At 44.0% G+C, this 25,771-nt stretch overlaps 1 protein-coding gene across 1 annotated transcript in view; it reads right to left on the bottom strand.

The window, feature by feature from the left end:
• Nucleotides 1-25,771, bottom strand: part of LOC115478389 (solute carrier family 12 member 9-like) — a 142,569-nt gene that overhangs the window by 38,962 nt on the left and 77,836 nt on the right. Inside the window, exons 5-6 of the mRNA XM_030215687.1 lie at nt 24,931-25,013; nt 6,432-6,556 (exon numbers count right to left, since the gene is read on the bottom strand). Coding sequence (XP_030071547.1) covers nt 6,432-6,556; nt 24,931-25,013 — 208 coding nt within the window. The remainder of the gene's footprint in view (nt 1-6,431; nt 6,557-24,930; nt 25,014-25,771) is intronic.

Genomic DNA, 25,771 nt, shown 5'->3' with positions numbered 1-25,771 from the left:
TCTCTGCAAGCCCTTCACTGACTCACACACATCAGGCATTTAGGATTAATGATTTCATCAACTGCAGTGCAGGGGTTTGTCACATCCATGCTTTGGAACATTTAAGGACTTAAATAGCATTTCCAGTGCAGTCTTACGCAGCCTTTGAGGAAACATTATGAAAGGCATTAGGATTCTGTGCCTTTCACACCGTGCATGACCTCAGTTGTCTAAAAATGTGCATTGCAGTCATAAGGTGGGCAAGACTATAACTGGGAGCCTGAAATTAGGTGCCACAGCGGGGGGGCTTCATTTCTAGAACAGCACTTTGGAATGCCTAAGTCACAAAAGAATAGTAATGCAAACCGGCTTTGGCATTCCGAACATTAAAATTAAACTAAATAGAGTTCCGTTTGAGCAGGTTGCTACGTCATGATTACCTGGATAAATTGAGGAAAAAAATAGGCCTCGGGTGTGATTTTATGTGATGATCTTAAGGTGGCCAAACAGGTAAAGGCAACAGCAAAAGCTGGAGGGATGCTTGGATGCATAGGGAGAGGAATGGCCAGTAGGAAAAAGGAAGTTATGATGCCCCTGTAATACGACCATTGTGTATAATTGTGAAGACTACACCTTCAAAAATATATAAACAGGATGGTCAGTGTTCTTTGTCATTAACTGTTATCAGGACAGACTTAAAGATCTCACAATCTCCTTATGCTCATTCCTCAATCTCTTCCTCTCCATCCTTCCTACTCCTTACCCCTCCCAATCTCTTCTCCTTTTGCTCATCCTATCTTTGTTTGCCTCTCCATGATCAATTTACATATCCTCAAAACCCCACTACTACTATGTTTACTACAGCTTGTAACATTCTCCTTCAAGACTTTGTAATTCTATTTACTATGTAAGCCGCATTGAACCTGCTATGTGTGGGAAAGCGCGGGGTACAAATGTAATTAATAATAATAATAATCTCAATATGTATACTTTGGAAGGAAGGCGGGAGAGGCGAGACATGATAGAGACATTTAAATACCTACATGGCATCAACGCACAGGAGGCGAGTCTCTTTCAATTGAAAGGAAGCTCTGGAATGAGAAGGCAGATGATGAAGGAGAAAGGGAGTAGACTCAGAAGTAACCTGAGGAAATACGTCTTCACGGAAAAAGTGGTGATTTCATGGAATGGCCTCCTGGTGGAAGTGGTGGAGATGAAAACAGTATCTGAATTCAAGAGAGCTTGGGACGAGTCCATAGGATCTCCAAGGGAGTGACAGGGAGAGTAGATGGCATGAATGGGTAGACTGGATAGGCCGTATCGTCTTTATCTGCCTACATTTTTCTCTGTTTCTATTGTATGCAAATAGACCTCATGCATATTCATTGGGGAAATCCTGAAAACCCACATGGGTTGTGGCCCTTGAGAACCATGGTCATCCACCCCTGGCTTAGTGCATATTTACATGTCACTGTCGATAACTGGCATGCAAGTGGCATGTAATTCTAGGCGTCCATTTAAAGACTTGCCTCCTCCACCTTTAACCCTGACTGTAATCAGGGTGAAAAGTGGCTGCAGCAAAGTAGGGAACTGGCTGGAAAAATGAACTGTCATTTGCAAGACCCGACATCCCGCCCTAGTCTACAATCCAGCCAGCTGCAGCAGCCGCATATGCAGCAAAAAGGGCCCTGGCCACACCAAGCTTGCAAGTGAGCTGGAGGAGACTGCATTCTCGCTAAATTCTGGCTCAAGTTAGACAATCCAACAGTGTTGCAGACCTGCAGCACAATAACAATACAAGCACTTGGCTGCCACATGGCAGATCTTACAGCCGACCAAGGGAATGTCATCAGCACACAAAGCAATTCTTTTCTTGCTGATCGGATGATAAATTTCTGATGTGTTCTTGGAGCAACGCAGCCGGATTCTACGTAATATTTTCGAGGCCCCTTGTTGGTTTGAACTAAAAACGAGCCTGGTGAATCAGCTTGAGGCCGTCCCAGTCATTCGCCTTTGCATAATGACTTTGAAACCCTCTTTCACATAGAGCAGAGCTTCTCAAATCTTGTTCCAGGGACCCTTCAGCCAGCCAGCATTTCAATATCCATGAGATAAATCTAAACCTGCAAATTTATTTCACACTAGGGTCTAATCTTTAAGCTGGCATAACTTTACCCCAGAGTGCATACGTAAATCTGAAGTACTGGTGGGCTGCTGTTACAACTTTCTGAAAGCATGCATGGAAAGGCATTTGCCCTGGCTCTGCCTGAAAATACATTCTCCTGTGAATTAAAAGTTTTTAAAGCACAACTAGCAGAGCGGAAAAAGGACCGTATTCCAACATCACAAACGCCTGGCTATTAATATAACAGCTTTCACTGAATCTATTCCGCATCTGTACTAACAAGAGTTTATCCAGGCCCAAAGAAAATGTTTCAGCCCCTGAGCCATTGGACACGGTATTAACTATGGCTGGAGTGGAAGGGCAGCTCTCACTCACATTACTAACAGGTGTGCGGTAATAATGTCAGGAAATCCAGACATATAAGGTGACACCTTTTATTGGACTAGCGTAATACATTTCCTGACTGGCTTTCAGGAGCTACCTGCCCTTCCTCTGCTCACAACTAAATGAGCAGCTCAAGGCAAAAAGATTAAATTCAATAAAAAAGGTATCACTTTATATATATATTATTTTTACTGACCTTTATTTCAACACATTCATGTGGCCCAACAGAAGTTGAACTGCTTTACCCGCACTCTGAAGACGCAGAAAATAATGTTCATTTCAAATCCGCCTGAGGTGTCGGCTCTTTTCAGCTGGGTGCAGATCCCGGCACCACTGAGAGGGGGGAGAGGCACTGGCTGGATAATGTACAGTATTTTCTCACTTTACAATAGAACTGCCACGCTGGCCACTCGGAAGAACCTGACGGAACCTACTGAGGAGATTTAGTCTCCGTCAGAAGTGGCAATTTCCAAGTTTAGCTGAGTCGCTCAAACCCTTTTGAAAACCAGCTGCTAAACGCATCCTCCGGCAACAATTTCCATGGTTTAAGTGCATTGACTTAAAGAAACACTTTCTCAAAAAAAAAATTTTTTTTAATTTTTTTATTTATGAAAATTTTTAATTACAATCAAGTATAATACTTGTACAGAAAAGTAAAAAAACCTGGCACAACATTCTTTTACAAAAATCATAAAGAAACCAAACTTTCCGTCAGATTTACTGAAGTCCACAATCTTGGCATTCGAGATGTTAAACAATGGAAATATAAATTTACAAATTACTTAAAGGAATTTGCTAAGCCTGATTACCCAAATGGTACTTACAAAATTAACTTATCAAGAGAACAGATATTAAGCCCCCCCCCCCCCCCCCCCACCACCACTATTTCTTCTAGCTGTTAAGAAAGCTGTGAGTTGGAAAGGTTCGAAAAAGACATACTTTATCGACTGATTTTAACAATACACTTGCAAGGGTATCTTTAAAAAAAGGTAGCCCCTAATTGAAGAAGGAATTGCTGGCGTCTCCTCTGAGTATCTTTGGAGACGTCAAGGAAAATTTGAATTCGCTGTCCAAGAAAAGTTTTTTCTTTATTCTTAAAGAATAATTTCATCAGCCAGCTCTTGTCAGGTGCTAAAGCTACAGCAGCAAGTAACGTTGACGGTATTACCGAGTCATTATCTGATGATTCTAATAGAGCGGAATCTAGTTCTTGATTATCTTGGTTTTGCTGTGATTTTGTAGGCAAATAATATATCTGGGGAAATGGAGGAATGGCTTCTTCAGCTACTTCAAGGATTTCTTTTACATATTTCCTTAACACATCTCACGGAAGAATAGAAAATTGTTTAGGAAAATTTAAGAAACGGAGGATATTACTCCTTACTGAGTTCTCAAGAAATTCAGTTTTCCTCCTTAGAAATGTCAGGTCTTTAATCGTATTCTCTTGATAGGACTGTATCTTTGGAACCTCTTTTTCATCTTCCTTATTTTGTTGTGCTAAAGTTTCCACTTTAAGGTCAACTTCTTTTGTTTTCTGCTCTACTACAGAGAGATCCTGAGTCAATTTTTGTATTTGAGGACACATTGCTTTTCCTAAGTCCGCAATAAGAGTCCATAAGCTATCCAGGGTAACTTCTTTAGGTTTATTAATTGTAATAGGAAATTGTGTAGGTGTTACCTCAGTCTCTCTAGTGGGAATAGCCTGTTCCAAACTCCCAGCTTCATTCTCTCTCGCTGCCACAGAAGTTACTAATGGTACCTCTTCCATCTGGGTTTTCAGTTCTCCAACTGTCCGAACAGCTTCGGTTGATTGTACCGCCTCCCGTCTCTCTTCTTCCGTACCAACCATGGGAAATGGGGGTTGAGGACGCCAACAGTGGAGTGGTGCTGCCCGAGGGTTGTGGGGGAGGAGCTCTTGAGTCTGGGCTGAGCAAAAGCTCTAGCCCAGGGAACGCTCCGGGGTCGCCATTCACTCCGGGGCGGACCAACGGTCTTCCCTCCGACGTTATTGGAACAGGCGCTCTCTGAAAATATGTTTGAATTTCTACTCCTGCCGAAAGGTTTTGCCGCTGAGGAGCGGTGGAGGCAGGGCGGCCCCTTCTCTTCGGCATTTCAAAGAAACGAAAAATTCAGAGAGCTAGCAGGTAAGTCAGGCTGTAGCAGCGGCCATCTTGGCTAAGCCCTCAAATTTGTTTTAAAACTGTTAGCAGCTGGTTTCCTGGTGATTAACCGTTCCCTAGGTGCTGCCAAGGGGGCTAAAATGTGCCCCTCACCTCGGGCTCTGGACCCCCCCCCCCCCTCCCGCTGAAGTCTGGCTACGCCCCTGTCTCACAGCATGTGCTCTGAATGCACAACAGCGATTTCCTGGCTCTGACTCAGGGCTGCCCGGGACAGGCTCCTGTGCCAGGGATGTGTCTTGTTCTCTCTCTCCATTTAATTACCACTAATGTAACTGTAGTGTTAAAAAAAAATAACAACACTAAAGCCTTGGCAAATTGCCTTCCAAAACAGATCAGTCAGTTTCATAAATGTTGCATAAACAACATTGTGGGCAGTTAATTTTATGCTTTTTCTTGGCCTTCTGGAAAGAAAAAAAGGCAGAGGGTATTCATTCAAGGACACACAGTTTGAAAGCTGTCTCTGTACTTAACACGGGCACTAAATAAACACATTAAAACCTGGTGGTGCTGCGTTAAAAATTCAAATACCAACTGCTTTCAGGGCAGCTCTGGGGAGAGTTTAGGGTGGCCCAAGTTCAGCAGATAAAATTTCCCAGGTCCACCTGCTCTGTCCCATTTCTTGATTGGCTGCAATTCTGCTCTAAAACAAAACCCGAGGAGAATCGCTAGACATGGATGGCAGGGGAGGATAGGGGAGAGAGGAGACATACTGGACATGGATGGGAGGGGAGGGCAGGGGAGGGAGGAGAATCGTTGGACATGGTTGGAAGGGGAGGGCAGGGGAGAGAGGAGACATACTGGACATGGATGGGAGGGGAGGGCAGGGGAGAGAGGAGACATACTGGACATGGATGGGAGGGGAGGGCAGGGGAGAGAGGAGAATTGTTGGACATGGATGGAAGGGGAGGGCAGGGGAGGGAGGGAGGAGACATACTGGACATGGATGGGAGGGGAGGGCAGGGGAGAGAGGAGAATTGTTGGACATGGATGGAAGGGGAGGAAGGGGAGAGAGGAGAATCGCTGGACATGGATGGGAGGGGAGGGCATGGGAGAGAGGAGAATCGCTGGACATGGATGGGAGGGGAGGGCATGGGAGAGAGGAGAATCGCTGGACATGGATGAAAGGGGAGGGCAGGGGAGAGGTGGCCTTGCAAGACTTCCATGAAGTCTAGCGAGGCCTCGGCTTGAAGTCTTGGCAGCCATTTTCAAGAAGCAGTGGTAGCAGGGACGTCGGGGTCCGTGGTCAGGAAAAAGTGGAGTTCTTTCCACTAGACCATCAAGGTGCATTACGGTAGGTGGGGGAGGGGGAAAGGCAAGCCCACCCAGCTGCTAAACAACTCACCAGCCAGACAGCCCAGAAACCCGGACAGACAGGCTGGCTGGGAAAAAAAAAAGGCCGGACCCCCGACTGTCCCATGAAAAAGAGGATATGTCCAGGGAAATCCGGACATATGGTAACCCTAACCCATCCCCACCCCTTCCACTCCAAACCAGACCTGCCTTGCTCCCAACAAATAACTGGAGCTAAGACACTAGTACAGGATTCAGCAGCTGAAAGCCACATTGAGGGGTTGGGGGGGGGGGATTTCATTGCTTTATCTTTTGACTTTTGCCTTACTTATTTTTCACAGATTGTTTTTTCCATTCATTTCTGTCAGTTTCTTTTTTTAAATTTTCAGCTTTGGTGATGTTTATTAATTGTAACCTTTACTTTTCTTCCCCTTCCCCCCTCTTCCTCATCCCCGTTGTGCTCCTCCCAGTACCTGAAGTTTGGGGCTGATGCCCCCTCCAATGCCAGGCAAGCGAGGTTCACCACGGCGTACACCAGCAGGGAAAAGATGGTCACGATGGTGGCAACGGTGTTCAGCTTCCCGGAGAAAAGCACCAGCTGCAAAGAGACAGGGCCCGTCACACACGTACACGTTTCACAAAGTGGCTTGTGCGAGGTTGTGTGGAGGTGAGAGAATTTGCCAGTTAAACAGACAGAAAAAAGTCACATTTTCTCAGTACTGTCTGCTTTAAAATCTCTTTCTACTTAAAGAATGTGTAAAGACAGTTGTACCTTCTACAGCTCCAGGTCATCGGAATAAACTGCCTGGTGAACGCAAAGTTACTTTGTCTTATGTGGCTCTTAGATAGGCTTTGACGTCTTAATTATTCCAGAATAAGTACTCTTAAGATTATGCGTACTTTACACCTAGGTGTATTTTTTTTCAGTGCCGATTTTGTAGGTATGATATATAGAATCTAGCCCACACGATCATACCAAGTGACATTCAATTCGACTACATCACCCACATGGATACCTGAATGTGGAGTCCCACAGGGATCACCCCTCTCACCGACCTTATTCAACTTAATGATGACACCCCTGGCAAAACTACTATCAAATCAAAACCTCAACCCATACATATACGCAGACGATGTAACGATCTACATCCCAAGGAAATTTCTAACGACATCAACCAAAGTCCACAGATCATGCATTCATGGGCGGATGCATTTCAGCTGAAACTCAATGCAGAAAAAACCCAATGCCTAATACTCACCTCTCAACATAACACGAACAAATTCACCACCATTAACACACCTAAACTGAATCTTCCAATCTCGGACACCCTAAAAATTCTTGGAGTCACCATTGATCAACACCTAACACTTGAGAATCACGCGAAAAACACAACCAAGAAGATGTTCCACTCAATGTGGAAATTAAAAAGAGTAAGACCTTTCTTCCCAAGGACCGTCTTTCAAGGCCTGGTACAATCAATGGTACTCAGCCACTTAGACTACTGCAACGCACTTTTATGCTGGCTGCAAAGAACAAATAATCAAGGAACTTCAGACAGCTCAGAACACAGCAGCTAGACTCATATTCGGCAAAACAAAATATGAGAGTGCTAAACCACTATGAGAAAAGTTGCACTGGCTCCCTCTCAAAGAACGCATCACGTTCAAAATCTGTACCCTAGTCCACAAAATCATTCACGGAGATGCTCCAGCCTACATGTTAGACCTGATAGAACTACCATCCAGGAATGCTAAAAAATCATCCCGCACATTCCTCAATCTTCACTTCCCCAACTGCAAAGGTCTAAAATACAAACTAATGCATGCGTCAACCTTTTACTACTTGAGCACACAATTCTGGAACGCGCTGCCGCGCAACTTAGAATCGATCTATGAACTAACTGACTTCCGCAAACTATTGAAGACCCATCTCTTTAACAAGGCGTACCACAAAGACCAACAAATGTGAACTCCTTCACATATATCCAGCACTGCCTTGAATATTTGCTTGTTATACTAATAACATGCTGTATCATTGTCATGTTACCCAAAATCCTCTGTAATACTAAATGTTTATTTCTTACTCATCTTCACCATTCATGATGTATTGTAAGCCACATTGAGCCTGCAAAAAGGTGGGAAAATGTGGGATACAAATGCAATAAATAAATAAATACGTCCATAAATACGGCATCAGATAAATATCTCAGATAAGACAGCAGATAGCAGTTTAGATGCTTTAAAATGTAGGTGTTAACTGGTTTAAAGTTAAAAAAGCTTCTTTAAAACAAGACCTTCAGGTCCACCTCCACTGCTTCATACCTTGTGCAAAGAAATCAAATTACAAAGTTCAGTATGCATTTTCATTATGGCCGGTCACGTCACTGAGTAATGTGCTGATACCTGAACACATCCTGAGCTTTGCATGCCATTTTCTCGGTGCAGTAACTGAGCGAATGAAGAAAAAGAGATGATTCTACTCAGTGAAGGGAGCGTAGGTGAGCTTACAATGTTCCATGATAGATAACCTGAAGGGTTCAAATTTACCTGGTGACATCTCATCACAAACTTGACGGTAACAACCTGTTACATCAGATTATTAATATCTGTGTGCAATCAGGCTCTGTCGCCAAAGCTCATTCTGATTCCTTTTATTGGGATTATACTTATAAAACTTGCCGTTATAACACATAGTAATCATTTTAAAATGTGCATCCCAGGCTCAGCATCTCTCCTGTATGTACTTGAACACTAAACAGTTCAAAACAAATCCACCAAAATTGGTTGTGTCAGGATGTGACAATGACATGTAGAATGGCCCATATAGTACAACTACTACTACTACTACTATTTAGCATTTCTATAGCGCTATAAGGCGTACGCAGCGCTGCACAAACATAGAAGAAAGACAGTCCCTGCTCAAAGAGCTTACAATCTAATAGACAAAAAATAAAGTAAGCAAATCAAATCAATTAATGTGTACAGGAAGGAGGAGAGGAGGGTAGGTGGAGAGGTCCCCAGCAGCCTGATACCACTGAGAAGCTAAGGTCCATTGAGCTGATCTCACGCGAAGGCGGGCCATGGGAGTGACATGCACTGTGGAAGCCATGTGGCCGAGCAATCTCAACATCTGCCGAGCTGTGATCTGCTGAGACGCTCGCACCCAGGAAAGGAGAGACAGAAGAGTGTCAGCTCTCGCTTCTGGAAGGTAGGCACGAGCCGTCTGAGAGTCCAGCAGAGCTCCTATGAATTCTACTCTCTGGACTGGAAGAAGGTGGGACTTTGGATAATTTATCTCAAACCCTAGTAGCTCCAGGAGTCGAATAGTCATCTACATGAACTGTAGGACTCCTGCCTCGGAGGTGTTCTTCACCAGCCAATCGTCGAGATAAGGGAACACGCGCACTCCCAGTCTGCGTAGAGACGCCGCTACGACAGCCAGGCATTTTGTAAACACCCTGGGCGCAGAGGCGAGACCAAAGGGTGGCACACAATACTGAAAGTGCCGTGTTCCCGGACGGAATCGAAGATACTGTCTGTGAACTGGCAGTATCGGGATGTGAGTGTAAGTGTCCTTTAAGTCCAGAGAGCATAGCCAATCGTTTTTCCGAATCATGGGAAGAAGGGTGCCCAGGGAAAGCATCCTGTACAGTACAGTAAGATTACTATGTATTTTTTGGAGGGGTGTGTGTGCAAATGTCCTTGTAGGGGCTTATGCAGAAATCACCCCAGAAGTCTAGATGACTGTTGGTTTCAGGTCTCCTTTTTCCTTAAATAAAATATATTGTACCTTCGCAAAAAGCAGGATACCACTGCTGCTCATTAGCTTCACTTTTCCATGGCCAGAATGGTCATGAGACACTGATAGCAAAAGGTACTTTTTACGAAACGCCATTGCCCAGATCAATCTTGTTAATATCTTTCACCAGATGGTCGGTATTAAAACAGTTATTTGCTATTTAGCCTTGAGCCTGCCATCGACTGGACGACCGACTCATTAACATTATCTTATCCGATTGCACAGTGAACAAAACTGATCTTTAAGTCACATCCAGGCTATATAATATGAAACAGATAGATTAGAACATAAGAATAGCCATACTGGGTCAGACCAATGGTCCATCTAGCCCAGTATCCAACAGTGGCCAACCCAGGTCACAAGTACCTGGTAGAAACCCAAATGGTAGCAACATTCCATGTAGAACCCCAAAGAGTAGTAAGATTCCATTCAGAATCCCAAGCATATAAGTACATACGTGTTGTCAGACTGGGACAGACCGAAGGTCCATCAAGCCCAGTGTCCTGTTTCCAACAGTGGCCAACCCAGGTCACAAGTACCTGGCAGAACCCCAAATGGTAGCAACATTCCATGTAGAACCCCAAAGAGTAGCAAGATTCCATTCAGAATCCCAAGCACATAAGTACATACGTGTTGCCATACTGGGACAGACCAAAGGCCCATCAACCAGCATCCTGTTTCCAACAGTGGCCAATCCAGGTCACAAGTACCTGGTAGAAACCAAAAGAGTAGCAACATTCCATTCAGAATCCCAAAGAGTAGCAAGATTCTAGAATTCTAAACAAGATTCCACGCAGAATCCCAAAGAGTAGTAAGATTCCATTCAGAATCCCAAGCATATAAGTACATATGTGTTGTCATACTGGGACAGACCGAAGGTCCATCAAGCCCAGTGTCCTGTTTCCAACAGTGGCCAACCCAGGTCACAAGCACCTGGCAGAAACCCAGATAGTAGCAACATTCCATGCTACCAGTCCTAGGGCAAGCATCTCTGAGTATCAGTGGCAGAAGTGGGATGTGAACCCCGACTTTCCTAGTTCTCAGTTCACTGCTGTGATCACTAGGCCATGTTATCTCCCTTCCTCTGTAAGCCCTCACTTGGCAGGTGCTGGAAACGACACTATGTCCCTGGGTCCCTGCTTCAGGTCACAAAACGAAATCCTGGTAATTGTATAACCTAATATAAATCAGTAAAACAGGGCTCATCCATCAGCATAAAGCTTCCAAATCACATTTACTGTCATTCTGTCTGCTGAGTTTTCCCGGGTGGGACCGAAAGGCCCCCCTCCCCCCCCCCCTACAGCTTTTACAAGCACTCCTCAGCCTTGCTGCTTGTCCAGTGCCCCTGCAAACATGGAACACAATCATGAAACATCAACCTCTTGTCGGAGGATTTTCACTGCTAGCAACCTCCTTTCAAGGGGTTTGGCTCAGTTTTATCCGCTGTTTGACAAAGTGCCGCACGAAAGACTCCTGAAGAAATTGCAGAGTCATGGAATCGGAGGTAGGGTATTATTATGGATTAAGAACTGGTTGAAAGATAGGAAGCAGAGAGTAGGATTGCGTGGCCAGTATTCTCAGTGGAGGAGGGTAGTTAGTGGGGTCCCGCAGGGGTCTGTGCTGGGTCCGTTGCTTTTTAATGTATTTATAAATGACCTAGAGATGGGAATAACTAGTGAGGTAATTAAATTCGCCGATGACACAAAATTATTCAGGGTCGTCAAGTCGCAGGAGGAATGTGAACGATTACAGGAGGACCTTGCGAGACTGGGAGAATGGGCGTGCAAGTGGCAGATGAAGTTCAATGTTGACAAGTGCAAAGTGATGCATGTGGGTAAGAGGAACCCGAATTATAGCTACGTCTTGCAAGGTTCCGCGTTAGGAGTTACGGATCAAGAAAGGGATCTGGGTGTCGTCGTCGATGATACGCTGAAACCTTCTGCTCAGTGTGCTGCTGCGGCTAGGAAAGCGAATAGAATGTTGGGTGTTATTAGGAAGGGTATGGAGTCCAGGTGTGCGGATGTTATAATGCCGTTGTATCGCTCCATGGTGCGACCGCAGCTGGAGTATTGTGTTCAGTACTGGTCTCCGTATCTCAAAAAAGATATAGTAGAATTGGAAAAGGTACAGCGAAGGGCGACGAAAATGATAGTGGGGATGGGACGACTTTCCTATGAAGAGAGGCTGAGAAGGCTAGGGCTTTTCAGCTTGGAGAAGAGACGGCTGAGGGGAGATATGATAGAAGTGTATAAAATAATGAGTGGAATGGATCGGGTGGATGTGAAGCGACTGTTCACGCTATCCAAAAATACTAGGACTAGAGGGCATGAGTTGAAGCTACAGTGTGGTAAATTTAAAACGAATCGGAGAAAATTTTTCTTCACCCAACGTGTAATTAGACTCTGGAATTCATTGCCGGAGAACGTGGTACGGGCGGTTAGCTTGACGGAGTTTAAAAAGGGGTTAGATAGATTCCTAAAGGACAAGTCCATAGACCGCTATTAAATGGACTGGAAAAATTCCTCATTTTTAGGTATAACTTGTCTGGAATGTTTTTACGTTTGGGGAGCGTGCCAGGTGCCCTTGACCTGGATTGGCCACTGTCGGTGACAGGATGCTGGGCTAGATGGACCTTTGGTCTTTCCCAGTATGGCACTACTTATGTACTTATGTACTTATGTGACACATACTTTGTTACCATCAAATATAGTTAATCAAGGGGATACTGGGAGACCCGAGAGCATCTCCCTGCTGTACCCTGTGGAAAAGCCTCACTATAATGTCCCTGCAATATAAAGTCACCAGGAATATCAAATCAGTCACTAATAGTAAAATCTCACTACAAGCCCCTGATATGTAGCACAGGTTAATAGAAAGCAGGGGGCCTGAGAAATGTGAGTGTCTACGCTACGAATGAATGAATGATTTCTTTCACTCTTGGGGTGAAGGGACCTTCCTTGGGCTACTTCAGACTCCCATAGAGTTTCGTTCTTCTCGGGGCTAGTGAAACCATAAACGCAAAGGCTACCTAAAATCAAGGTGGCTGGAATTCAATCGCCTTTCCCTACCTCCCAAAAAATGGCAAATGAAACCCTCACTCCCAAGGGGTATGTGTGTGTGTGGGGGGTCTCTGTCTGCCCCTCTCTCAGGCTCAAATCCCGGACTCCAATGGACACCAGAACTCCAAAATTGCCCTAACATTTTCTGTCTCTTCCAAACATGCCTGCATGGATTAGAAAAAAAAATTGTCATGCATGACAGCAGGGTGAGAAGAGGAAAGGGAGGGAGAGCGAGCGAATGTTTTGGGTGGTGAGGGGGGACAAAAGCGAGATTAACCGTGCTGTGCCAGGTGTCCATTGCGGTCCTTTGCAAACCCCCCACCGCTGGCCCAAAATGTCACAGCCAGGGAGTTAAGCAACCCTGAAACATCAATTTCCACAGCAGAAGCCTCACAGTAATTACAGGCAACCTCAATTAGTCATTTGATAAAAAAAAATCCAGCATCGTAATTAAGCCCATTTTTTTCTCTTTAAACACTTGGTATCAGGGACTGAAGTTTCAGCAGACACCCGCAGCCGCTAATGTTGAAAGATTAAGTGATTCACATTTGATGCTAATACATTCCCCTAAGCATTGGGGGTAGCAGGGGGCTTTCAGTTATCAGGTAGCTGGATTGGCTACCTGCCTCCTCCATGGTTTGTTACTCCCACAGTAACATAATAGTAGTTGATGGCAGATAAAGACCTGTACAGTCCATCCAGTCTGCCCAACAAGATAAACTCATTTTACATGGTATGTGATACTTTATACCCCAGTTTGATTTGTCCTTGCCATTCTCAGGGCACAGACCGTAGAAGTCTGCCCAGCACTCTTCTTGTACTAAAAGTTCTGAAGCTTCTGGAATCCTAAAGAGTTACAAGATTCTGGAATCCCAAATAGTAGCAACATTCCATGTAGAACCCCAAAGAGTAACATAGTAAATGACGGCAGATAAAGACCTGAACGGTCCATCCAGTCTGCCCAACAAGATAAACTCATTTTACATGGTATGTGATACTTTATACCCGAGTTTGATTTGTCCTTGCCTTTCTCAGGGAACAGACCGTAGAAGTCTGCCCAGCACTCTTCTTGTACTAAAAGTTCTGAAGCTTCTGGAATCCTAAAGAGTTACAAGATTCTGGAATCCTAAATAGTAGCAACATTCCATGTAGAACCCCAAAGAGTAACATAGTAAATGACGGCAGATAAAGACCTGTAGGTCCATCCAGTCTGCCCAACAAGATAAACTCATTTTACATGGTATGTGATACTTTATACCCGAGTTTGATTGGTCCTTGCCATTCTCAGGGCACAGACCGTAGAAGTCTGCCCAGCACTGTTCTTGTACTAAAAGTTCTGAAGATTCTGGAATCCTAAAGAGTTACAAGATTCCGGAATCCCAATTAGTAGCAACATTCCATTTAGAACCCCAAAGAGTAACGTGAGTAACATATAGTAACATAGTAAATGATGGCAGATAAAGACCTGTACGGTCCATCCAGTCTGCCCAACAAGATAAATACATAGCGTAAGGTATGATGTGATACTTCGTATGTATACTATAGTACTTTACCACAAACTCTTACCCCTCTGCCTCATACCCCTCTAGTATTCTGCCACACACACTCACCCTGTAGCAGGGGTGGACGACCATTGGGACAATAGGACAGTGCCCGAGGGTCCACCGTGCCCTAACTTCTATCTTATTTAATCAGTATTGATAGGTGGTTGAGGGCCCATGACCTTTTTTGCCCGAGAGCCCAGATCACCGTCAGTCCATCGCTGGCCTGTAGTACTCTGCTGCACACACTGACTGCCATAGGCTTTTGTTTTGTTATATGTGAGAAGGGTAAGAAGAAAGAAATCTCTCACTGTCCAATGTGCGATCTGCTTTAAAAGCAAAGGTATACAGACAGGGCTGCCGAGAGGGGGGCGGGGGGCAAAATTCCCTGGACCCGGGCCACCAAGGAGGGCCCAGCGCCGCAGTCTCTCGCCCTCTCCTGCTCCCAGGCCGCCAGCGCCGCAGTCCCATCTCCACCTGTCTACCCTCAGCTCCCTTCTGTCTGTCGTCCAAACCCCTGCATTTTAAAAAAAGGTCTCTAAAGCAGCAGCACAGCACCTTTCCCTGCGAAAGCATCGGATCGCCTCGGGCGGGCCTTCCCTCACTGCGTCCCGCCCTCCTCTGATGTAACTTCCTATTTCTGCGAGGGCGGGACACAGTGAGGGAAGGTCCACCCGAGGCGATCTGTCGCTTTCGCACAGAAGGCACTGCTTTAGAGACCTTTTTTTTTTTAATTTAAATGAAGGGGGTCGGATGGCAGGCAGAGGGGAGCAGAGGGTAGGTAGGTGGAGACTGGGAACTGCAGAGCTGGTGGCATGGGAGCAAGAGAGGGAGGCGACAGCAGTAGCGATTGAGGGGTGGGGGGCAATCCTTGGGAGGGGCGGTGGCAATCCTGGGTGGGGCGCGGCCTTGCCCCGGACCCGGCTCAGTCTCTCAGCGGCCCTGTATACAGACAAACTGTCAACTAATTATTGCTTTTTGACTCTTAAGTCACTTTTGTCCGTGGCCTGATCCACACTCTGTTCCTGAGAAGAGCCATTGAGAGAAAATGTACGCTGGCTCTAACCATCCATCCCCGAGATCTCCTCAGGACAGGCGTTTATAGATCCACTGTCTCTCATGTCACTAAGGTTCTTTATCTGCTCCATCTATACACCGCATCTAAATTGTGTACCATCTGCAGCTCTGAAAAGATACAACTACAATCTCCCAGTGAGTTACTGTCTCCAACTGGTACTTAACTCATGTCAGTACGGATCAAACGTGGCTCTCTCGGGCATGCACGGGGCACTATACAGGGTAGGATGACTGCAGAACTGGCCAAATCATACTGGAGGAAAATAAGTCAGACTGTTAACGACCGACAGGAATAGAGAACCTACATTCAAGAGCTCACTTTTATTAAAGTGGTGATTTTTTCAAGTCCTTGAAGCTTCAAAATATATCTGTTTTTCTAGCTATCCGTAATGAATATGCAGGAGATACACTTGCATGAATCCGAGTCTACGAACACGGCTGATTTGCATACCAGACTAGTTTGGAGGCCACTGGGTCTTGAGTTAAATGCAAGACCAAGGCGAACCTTCCAACACAGCAAGTTATTAATAAGGGAAATTTTGTACACAAATGGAACGCCAGAGACCTGAATATGAATAATATCACTGAAGTTTATACAGCAAAGACAGCGCGAGTCGGTGGGAGGAGGTGCGGCAGTGCTTGGAGTATAAGTAAATGGTTCAGAAAGCCAAATCCAATTTGCATAACATCATCCTGCAGGTTGATACTCAAAAGTACGAATGCCGTAAGCTTGAGTGATAACTGCAGAACTGCGTTTCTTTCTCTCTCTCAGTTTTATGTTTTTATTTTATTTTATGTTTTTGCCACTGGTGAATGGATAACTTATCTGTACAAGTTGACAAATGACCAAAATGTATCCATTTACATATAAAACAGAGCAAAAATGATGGCAGATAAATACCACATGGCTCTATCCAATCCACTCATCCATATCGCCTACTGATCTCTATTCCTTCATCTCCACTCGAGGTCCTCTGTGCTTTTCCCACACTTTCTTGAATTCAGATAGTCTTTGTCTCCACCAGCTTCACCAGGAGACCATTCTACGTATTCACCACCCTATCTGTAAAGAAGTATTTCCTTAGATTACTCCTGAGTCTGTCCCCTTTCACCTTCATCCTATTCCCCCTCGTTCCAGACCTTCCTTTCAATTGAAAGAGACTCACCTCCTCTGCATTTATCCCACACAGGTATTTAAACATCTCTATCATATCTCCTCTCTCTCTCTCACCTTTCTTCCATATATTGAGATGTCTGTCCCCATAGGCTTTATGATGAAGACCACTGACCATTTTACTAGCCACCCTCTGGACCAACTCTATTCTGTTTATATCTTATTGAAGGTGTGTTCTCCAGAACTGGACAGAGTACTCTAAATGAGATCTCACCAGAGACTTATAAAGAGGCATCATCGCCTCCTTTTTCCTGTTGGCCATTCCTCTCCCTATCTGCATAAGCATCCTTCTACCTTTTGCCGTCACCTTTTCTACCAGTTTGGCCACCTTAAGGTCATCGCATACAATCACTCCCAAGCCCCACTCCTCTTTCATGTGTACAAGTACTTCATCCCCCAAACTGTACTGCTCTCTTGGGTTTTGCAACTCAAACAAATGACCATGCATTTTTTTTTTAGCATTAAATCATAAATGGAAAATTCTAGACCATTCTTCAAGCTCCACTAGATCCATTCTCATGTTATCTATACCTTCAGAGGTGTCTACCCTACTGCAGGTTATGGTGTCAACTGCAAAGAGGCAAAACCAAGAACTGATCCCTGTGGCTCACTACTGGTAGCATCCTTTTCCTCAGAGTGAACTCCATTTTCTGTTACTAGTTTCTAGCCCAGCCAGTCGCTTTAGATCCATACCACGAGCGCTCAGTTTATGTACGTTGGCTATGTGAAACTGCTGCAATCTAAGTACACCAAACCTAGTATTCTTCCTCAGTCCAACTCTCTGGTTACCCATTCAAAAGGAATCTGATTAATTTGTCTGACAAGATCTACCTCTTTAAACCATCCTAACTCAGGTCCTGTAATCCATTTATTTATTTATTAGGATTTATTCATTGCCTTTTTGAAGGAATTCACTCAAGGCGGTGTACAGTAAGAATAGATCAAACATGAGCAATAGGCAATTACAACAGTAAAAATATTCAGATAATCCAAAGTATGGCATAGTATACCACTTACAATGTCAACACAATACGTAATAGAACATGTTAATTGATAGTGAAGGGTAAAGCAAAGATGGAACATACAGATAGGTAAGAGAGTAAGAGGAGTTAGAAAATAAGGTGACTGATTTGAAGAAAGTTGCACATGAGGTCAGAGAGATGGTTAAATATTATCTCAGCTAGGGTAGGAGTAGATAAACAAGTCCTGCTGCAGTATATGGAGCCCGTGTCACTCCTTGTGTGTGTGAGTAAGACTAACGAGTTAGTTACTTCTTCCATTAAAGGCTTGGTTGAAAAGCCAAGGTTTCACCTGCTTCCTGAAGTAGAGGTAGTCTTGTGTTAAGTGGAGCTTTTCAGGCAATGCATTCCAGAGTGTGGGGGCCATTGGATTCCAGAAACTGCACTATCTTCTATCTTAGAAGCATTTCCATTAATGTACTCACCACAGAGATCAGACTAACCAGATAGTTCTCAACAACCTCCTCACTTCCACCCTTCTTTAGTCCTGTAGATCCACTCCTGGCTCTAAAGCAGTATGGAAAAGGTCAAACAGCAGAGTTTCCAGAACTTCCCTAAGTTACTTCAATACCCTCAGATGTATCCCCCATCCAGCCCCGTTGCTTTGTCTACCTTCAGTTTAGCCAGCAACTCATGGGCACGGTCTCTTGAAACTCTTTCAAGGTCTACCTCATTTTCATTCCAATTTGTGTGTGTCTTCTGCAGTCCTGCTCCTGGCCCTTGATCTGTGAACACAGCACTTCCTCCTATCACTTACATATCTAAAAAAAAAAAAAACCCAAAACATTTTACCATATTGGCTATTTTTTTCTTCCATTTGTATCTTTGCTTTCCTGACTACTTTACCAGCTTCTCCTAGCTTCTTCAGATATTGTTGCCTGTCTTCTTCTTTCCGTGATCTTGTGTAGTTTAATGATAGTTAAACTCTTTCTCCTTACCTTTCCAGCTACTTCTTTTGAGAACAAAGTGGCCCCCTTTCTTCTTATTTTTATTTACTTTTCTTACAAAAAGGTTTGTTGCCCTTAAAACAGCCCCTTTCAATTTCCCCCACTGTTTTTCTACTTTCCCCAGGTATTCCATCTTGAGAAACGTCAATTTTCGACGTCTAGAACCTTCACTTTTCAATGAATCCTCTCCTTACATGTTTTCATATTGAACCAAATCATCCAGTGATCACTGGATGCCAGATGAACACCCACCGTAACGTTAGAAACATTCCGCCCATTTATAAACACTAAGTCCAATATGGCCCTCTGCCACGCGAGTTTCATTACCCACCCCCTACTTCCAGACAACACTGCAACAGGGATGCCCCAATCATTAACCACTACTAAATGGACTTGGGAAAAATCCACAATTTCGGGAATAACTTGTATAAAATGTTTGTACGTTTGGGTAGCTCGCCAGGTGCCCTTGACCTGGATTGGCCGCTGTCGGGGACAAGATGCTGGGCTCGATGGACCTTTGGTCTTTTCCCAGTATGGCATTACTTATGTACTTATGTACCCTTTTCATAGCTATATTGGGAATGTCTGTCCACCTCTCTTGTCTGGGAAGGAGGCCTGTAAATCGCACCAGTGTAAATAGATATTCCATTCCCTCTTTCCAGATTAATCCACAGTGCCTCCTCCTTGGCCTTTAAGTCCTGCAATTCTGTTGTTTTAATATTAATTTTAACATATAATACCACGCCTTCTATTTTTCCTACCCTGTCCTTTCTGAATAGATTATAGCCTAGTGTAACTATATCCCAGAAATGTTCTTTTTGAATATTGACCCAAATATTTGTCTTGCCTACAAGATCTCAGGCTCACAGTGAAGAGAAGAAAGCAAGCCAAACCACATCTCCATGACTGCCACTAAATTCAAGTCACCCTCTTCCATCACAGTCTCTAGATCCAGAACCATATTTCCCATACTTTGGGCATTAGTATACACAGCTGTCCAGATGTTGCCTTTCTTCCTATTTCTATAGAGGAATTTCATGTTTTAATTCCTGGGGACTTTGTTTACCCATCCCAGATGATTCTAGTTTACAACCCTCGTCAGTTGGTTAACAGTCTGTTGTAGAAGACACTTTGCCCCTTCTTTGATAGACCTCATCTCTTGGAAAATCATCTCACGGTCCAGGAAGCCAGAATGCTCTTGATGACCCTATCCGTGCAGCCAATCATTAATCTCCAGAATGTGAGCCTCTCTACTTTGGCTTACACCCTTGACTGCGAAGATTGATGAGAACACCACCTGTGCACCTGTCTGTTTCATCCTCTCTCCCAGAGCCATGAAGTCACTTGTAAACTGTTCAGTAGGATACCCAGCAGTATCATTCAAGCCAACATGGATGGACAGCATCAGACGTCAGTAGGCTTGATGAATCTTGGCAAAAGCTAACATCTTGGATCTTGTCCTGGGAGGTGTGCTGGCTACCTGGTACCAGCATGGCTAGTCAGCAGATGGGACCACCAGGGCCACATGTTATGCAGACAGTGATAAGATTTGGCTACTATTTGAAAATCTTTATCCACTTAGATGGACGGAATACGTAGCAGCGATTGCTTTTATTGATAAATTGTTGTTTAAGTTTCACACTGCATATTCATCGGTCAACTTAACACGGATAGCCTGGTTGAAAATCCTCTTTGTTCCTGATGAATTTATGTCCTCGGAACCTCATATCCTGACCTCTCGTTCTAGACTCTCCTTTCCACTGTAGAATGTTTGTTCCCTATGCATTATTTATTCTTTTTTCCCAGAAATGATATTGTTTATTATAAAAGTTATAAAATATATTGTAACAGCAATGTCAGAGGAACCACAGATACAGTTTATAGTTGTTCTATTCTATTCTGCGATTTCTATTCTGCTTCTCACTTGCGATTCAAAGCGGATCACAGAGCAGAGAGATATCCTAACCAGATAGACTTACATCAAAATCAATAATCTGACCTTAATAAAAAAATATCCATCTAAGCTATTTTTTTTTTTTTTAATTTTAAACCAGACTTTTATTAATGAATCCAGCAAGTATACATTGTACAAAACAGTGTGACATAACAGTATCAAACATTTAGATTCATCTGCAGCAGGAGTCCCACAGAGGCAAGAACCCCCACATTCAACCTAATGTAACCCAGTTATATTTTTGTATAAGGAGATTTCAAGGAAATTGTATACATATAAAGCATATAGAAATCAACCTAGTCCCCCTCCCCCCGCCCCCACAAGGTTCAATCAAATCTGTTCAAATATATGCCCCGACATACCCCAAATCTACCCTCTGGATATAAAAGGGGTCCATATCTTCATCCACCTAGTCAGTGTGTTCCTTTCCCGTGCCAATAGCCATTCCTGTTCAGCTATATACTCCAACAGTTGTATCCATTTCACCATTGAGGGGCTATTACACTGCTTCCAGGATCTGGCAATGGTCACACGACCTGCACAAAAGCAAGCCCGCACCAGTGCCTTCCCTTCCGCAGGTATCCCCAAAATAGACCGATTAAACAAGTATATTGCCGGGTCCCAGGGGATACTAGAACTGACCCACACTTGAAGTCTGCTCTGAATCGCTTTCCAGAACGCCTTGACCTTCTTGCATGTCCACCAAATATGACCTAGGGTGCCCAGCTGCCCACAATTTCTCCAACACAAAGGTAGGACCTTTGGAAACATTCGATTCAGTCGTACCGGTGTTAGATACCAGCGGTACAGTACTTTAACACTATTTTCCTGAATGTTAACTGCTGGGGAAACACGAACCGATGCGCGTTCCATGCGTTCCCATTCCCCTTCTTCATATGAAGTACCTAATTCTTTTTCCCAACTTATTCGGTGTCTACATGACACCGGTATTAAATCTCTTAGGTATTTATATAACAGAGAAATCAAACCTTTGGAACCCAAATCTCTTACACACATTTCCTCTAAAAATGTTACCTCCCCAAACAATTTATCCCTGACCCCCGGGGTGCCCAAAAAATGAATAAGTTGACAATAAGCATAATGATCCTTGGATGGCAAGTGATATGTTTCTGCCAGTTCTCCAAAGGCTATAAAACTCCCGTTTTCCACCATTTGCCCCCATAGATCTAAACCCTGTCTTTTCCACCTAGTGAATGCAGAAGGAGTACACCCCTGAGCAAATGCCATGTTGTATGCTATGGGAGACAGCCGAGACCATCTAAGCTATTTTTAAAAAACATAACATTAAAAAGCAAACAAATATGTTTTTAAGACCTTTCGAAAAAGAACTGTAATTTCTATTACATTCCTTGTCTTTTTTTTTTTTAAGATATACATATTTAGGTTCCTGAATCTTATTTCTTAGGGCTTTCTCAACAGGATCTGCACTGCTGTGACAGCTTTACTTTTGGAGGCCGACCAAATTTGGGTTTTGGTTTCAACACCAAAACCTGCCCGAAATCTGAGCTGAAAATGCAAGTACAAACTGAAACTGAGTCTACCACACCCCCCACACCCCCGCCAGACTGCAGGAACTCTCAGCAGCCATTTTTATGGAGAAACAGACAGGGGGCAGAAGAAACTGGGATAGCTCCTGCCCCAAAGACCGAAGAGGCCACTAGGACCACCAGGGCAGTTAAAGGTAGATCCAAGGAGGGCCTTCGGGTGGTCAGGAGGGGGTGTGGTTTGGCGGCACTCATTTTCTTCCAAGCTGGGTGAGTGGCCGGCCTGGCCCAGCCTGTCGGAACCTGGTCTCTGAGGAGAAGGAGGTGTCATTTGGTTTTAGCTGAAACCGATCAGCAAATTTCATCTGCTGATTTGGTTTTGGTTGAACTGATTTGGTTCCCAGTTTCAGTCGGCCTCTATTTTCTTTGGGGTGCCTCTTCCCCCATCTACATCTTTTGAAAGTCTGGCCATCGGAACCAACCGGTGAACTTATGCGAGGGATCCACTGCCAGCTCTCTGCTTGAAGCAGCTACTCAACTGAATGGAGAGGCAACCATGAGCTCCAATGAGAGAATGGTTCCTGTGCTGTCTACCCTCAGACACTTAACAGCGATGTTTTTAACTTGTAATTTTTTAGTTCTTAATTTATAATGTAAAGTTTTTTTATATATTTATATATTTTATGTATATCTACATGTATTTCAATGTTGAATGCGATTTCGTATGTTTATTTTAACATATTTTGAAATGGTTATATTATTTCTGAATCGAAAAAGACTCGATGTTTACAATTCATGTCTATGGTTTAAATGTACACTTTTAAATGTACACTATTATTCACACTGATGTGTTATATATTTTATAGAGACATATATATATATTTTTATAATTGACTAGATTTTATAATTTGATATTCTTGTTGTTCATTTTAGCCCCTGACGCAGGCCCTATTGTTGGGCGAAACACGGCCTGTGTCGGGCAATTATCTTACATACGGTATCTTCAATAAAGTCTTTTGGATATTATATTGATCTGCTGTTTTGTTTTCCACGTTGGGTTTTGCAGATTGTCTGCCTTGTTGTTTTCTGGTATCCACAATTAATATACATGAACTTGATTTGCATACACTGCCTCCATTATACGCAAACGCTTTCATACACATTCATTGTGGATATCCTGAAAACCTGACTGGCAAGGGGCTACACTCCAGGACTGGACCTGAGAAACATTGATATAAAGAACCCCAGGAAAGATCCAGAGTCAGGGGGGGATCCACACAGCAGGGTAAGCCATAGGAGCCAACTTTTCAAAATTATTGGAGGTGCTAAACACAATGAAAATAATCCCTCCCTGGACATATACAAGGAACTTTCTTAATATTGGGGGTGCTCAAGCACCCACAGCACCCACAGAGTCGGCTCCAATGGGGTAAGCAGAGATATTCCTCTGTTGCTGTGAAGCTGGGATGCCGCCACCTCACACAGAGGTCGGCTTGTCACCGCTGCTCAATATCTTCTCCCGATTTATAACCAAATCTGTGTTAACCTGACATTGTGCAACAATTCTCTCCCTAAACGGAGACACTTAAGAAAACACAGAGAAAAATCTTTGAACTGGCACACGTCCCCTCTCTGTGACTGTTAATCTCATCTAATTATCATGAAACCGCTCCATTTATCACCTTGGCTTGTTTAATGATCTGCCTGTATTGATTCCTGTTACAAAAAACTTCATTTAAAGTAAATATACAGACGCAAAGTTTTGTGAAAAGCATGACCATTATTTACCCAGTTATCCCATGGGATACAACATTTTAATGGATTTTTTGATCTTTCCAAGTCTCTGTCCAATTTTTTTAACCTGTTACTGGGACAAGTGAAAGATTTGAGTTTACCAGACAGAACTGTGATAGTCACCTGTCCAGGTGTGCATGAAGGGCACAAGGGCTTCACTAGGAAACCCTAAAACACAGTCTGGCAGAGGGCAGCTAGAGCACATGGCTGGATTCCTGGATACACAGTTACGAGTGTATTAGAAAGCACCCTAAGCTCAGACCGTTTCATATGTCTATAGAGACCATTTTGTCTGCTATATGATCAATTCCTGGCTTAGGAGACCATGGAGTAGAAAAGGCAGTCAGGCTTAGGGAGGCCATGAAAAAAGTGGACACACCTTCAGTCATGGCTTAGGAGACCATGGAGTAGAAAAGGCAGTCAGGCTTAGGGAGGCCATGGAAAAAATGGACACACCTGGAGTCCCGGGTTAGGACACCATGGAGCAGAAAAGGCAGTCAGGTTTAGGGAGGCCATGGAAAAAGTGGACACACCTGGAATCCTGGTTTAGGAGATCATGGAGTAGAAAGGGCAGTCAGGCTTAGGGAGGTCATGAAAAAAAGTGGACACACCTGGAGTCCTGGCTTAGGAGATCATGGAGTAGAAAAGGCAGTCAGGCTTAGGGAGGCCATGGAAAAAGTGGACACACCTGGAATCCTGGCTTAGGAGACAATGAAGTAGAAAAGGCAGTCAGGCTTAGGGAGGCCATGGAAAAAGTGGACACACCTGGAGTCCCGGCTTAGGACACCATGGAGTAGAAAAGGCAGTCAGGTTTAGGGAGGCCATGGAAAAAGTGGACACACCTGGAGTCCCGGCTTAGGACACCATGGAGTAGAAAAGGCAGTCAGGCTTAGGGAGGCCATGGAAAAAGTGGACACACCTGGAATCCTGGCTTAGGAGATCATGGAGTAGAAAAGGCAGTCAGGCTTAGGGAGGCCATGGAAAAAGTGGACACACCTGGAGTCCCGGCTTAGGACACCATGGAGTAGAAAAGGCAGTCAGGCTTAGGGAGGCCATGGAAAAAGTGGACACACCTGGAGCCCTCAGAAGTGCCTCATGCTTACCTGAACTACAAACCAGGAGATCACCACTGCTACCCACGGGTTCCTGCCATGGGAAGTCTTCTTTGCTGGCTCCAGGAGCCTTCCTAAATCAAAACCAAGAAACAGTTCAGATCAAATGCTACTGGGTGTAATTCTGTATAGCTGAGAGATGGAACCTGTTTCCCCAGAATTCATAATGGGGGCAACTCCACCCCATATCTGTCTCCCCCACTTCCCACCACACAATTAGACTCTTCATTCTCTAGATATGCAGCTCTCCTTCTTCCATCCCCACTCTGAACTTAATCAGCTCCATACTATGAAGAAAGGATTGTCTTTTGCATGTGGAATTTAGCCATGGTATGTTATATTTCAGGGACAACATCCTGTGCACTTTTTAAAAATGCATATGAAAAGCCTTCCTGACCCAAAGGCCAAGACAAAGAGTAACACAGTAGGGAGGGACACATGGGAGCAGTCTCAGAGTGGTCAAAATCAAAGGATTTGATCTGGGTGCTTTTCTGTACAAGAGCTACAATGTCAATCATAAGAACATAAGTATTGCCATACTGGGACAGAGCAAAAGTCCATCAACCCAGTATCCTGTTTCCAACAGTGGCCAAACTAGGTCATAAGCACCTTGCAAGATCCCAAAAAAGTAAAACAGATTGAATGTTGTTTATCCTAGAAATAAACAGTATATTTTCCCAAGTCCATCTTAATAACAGTTAATGCACTTTTAGCAAATGATCCAAACCTTTTTTAAACCCTGCTAAGCTAACTGCATTTACCACATTCTCTGGCAATGAATTCCAGTGTTTAATTAGACGTTGAGTGAAGAAATATTTTTTCTGGTTTATTT

Source organism: Microcaecilia unicolor, chromosome 10 (genome assembly GCF_901765095.1).
Source record: "Microcaecilia unicolor chromosome 10, aMicUni1.1, whole genome shotgun sequence".
Lineage (NCBI taxonomy): Eukaryota > Metazoa > Chordata > Amphibia > Gymnophiona > Siphonopidae > Microcaecilia > Microcaecilia unicolor.
This window is presented reverse-complemented; position numbering and strand designations above follow the sequence as displayed.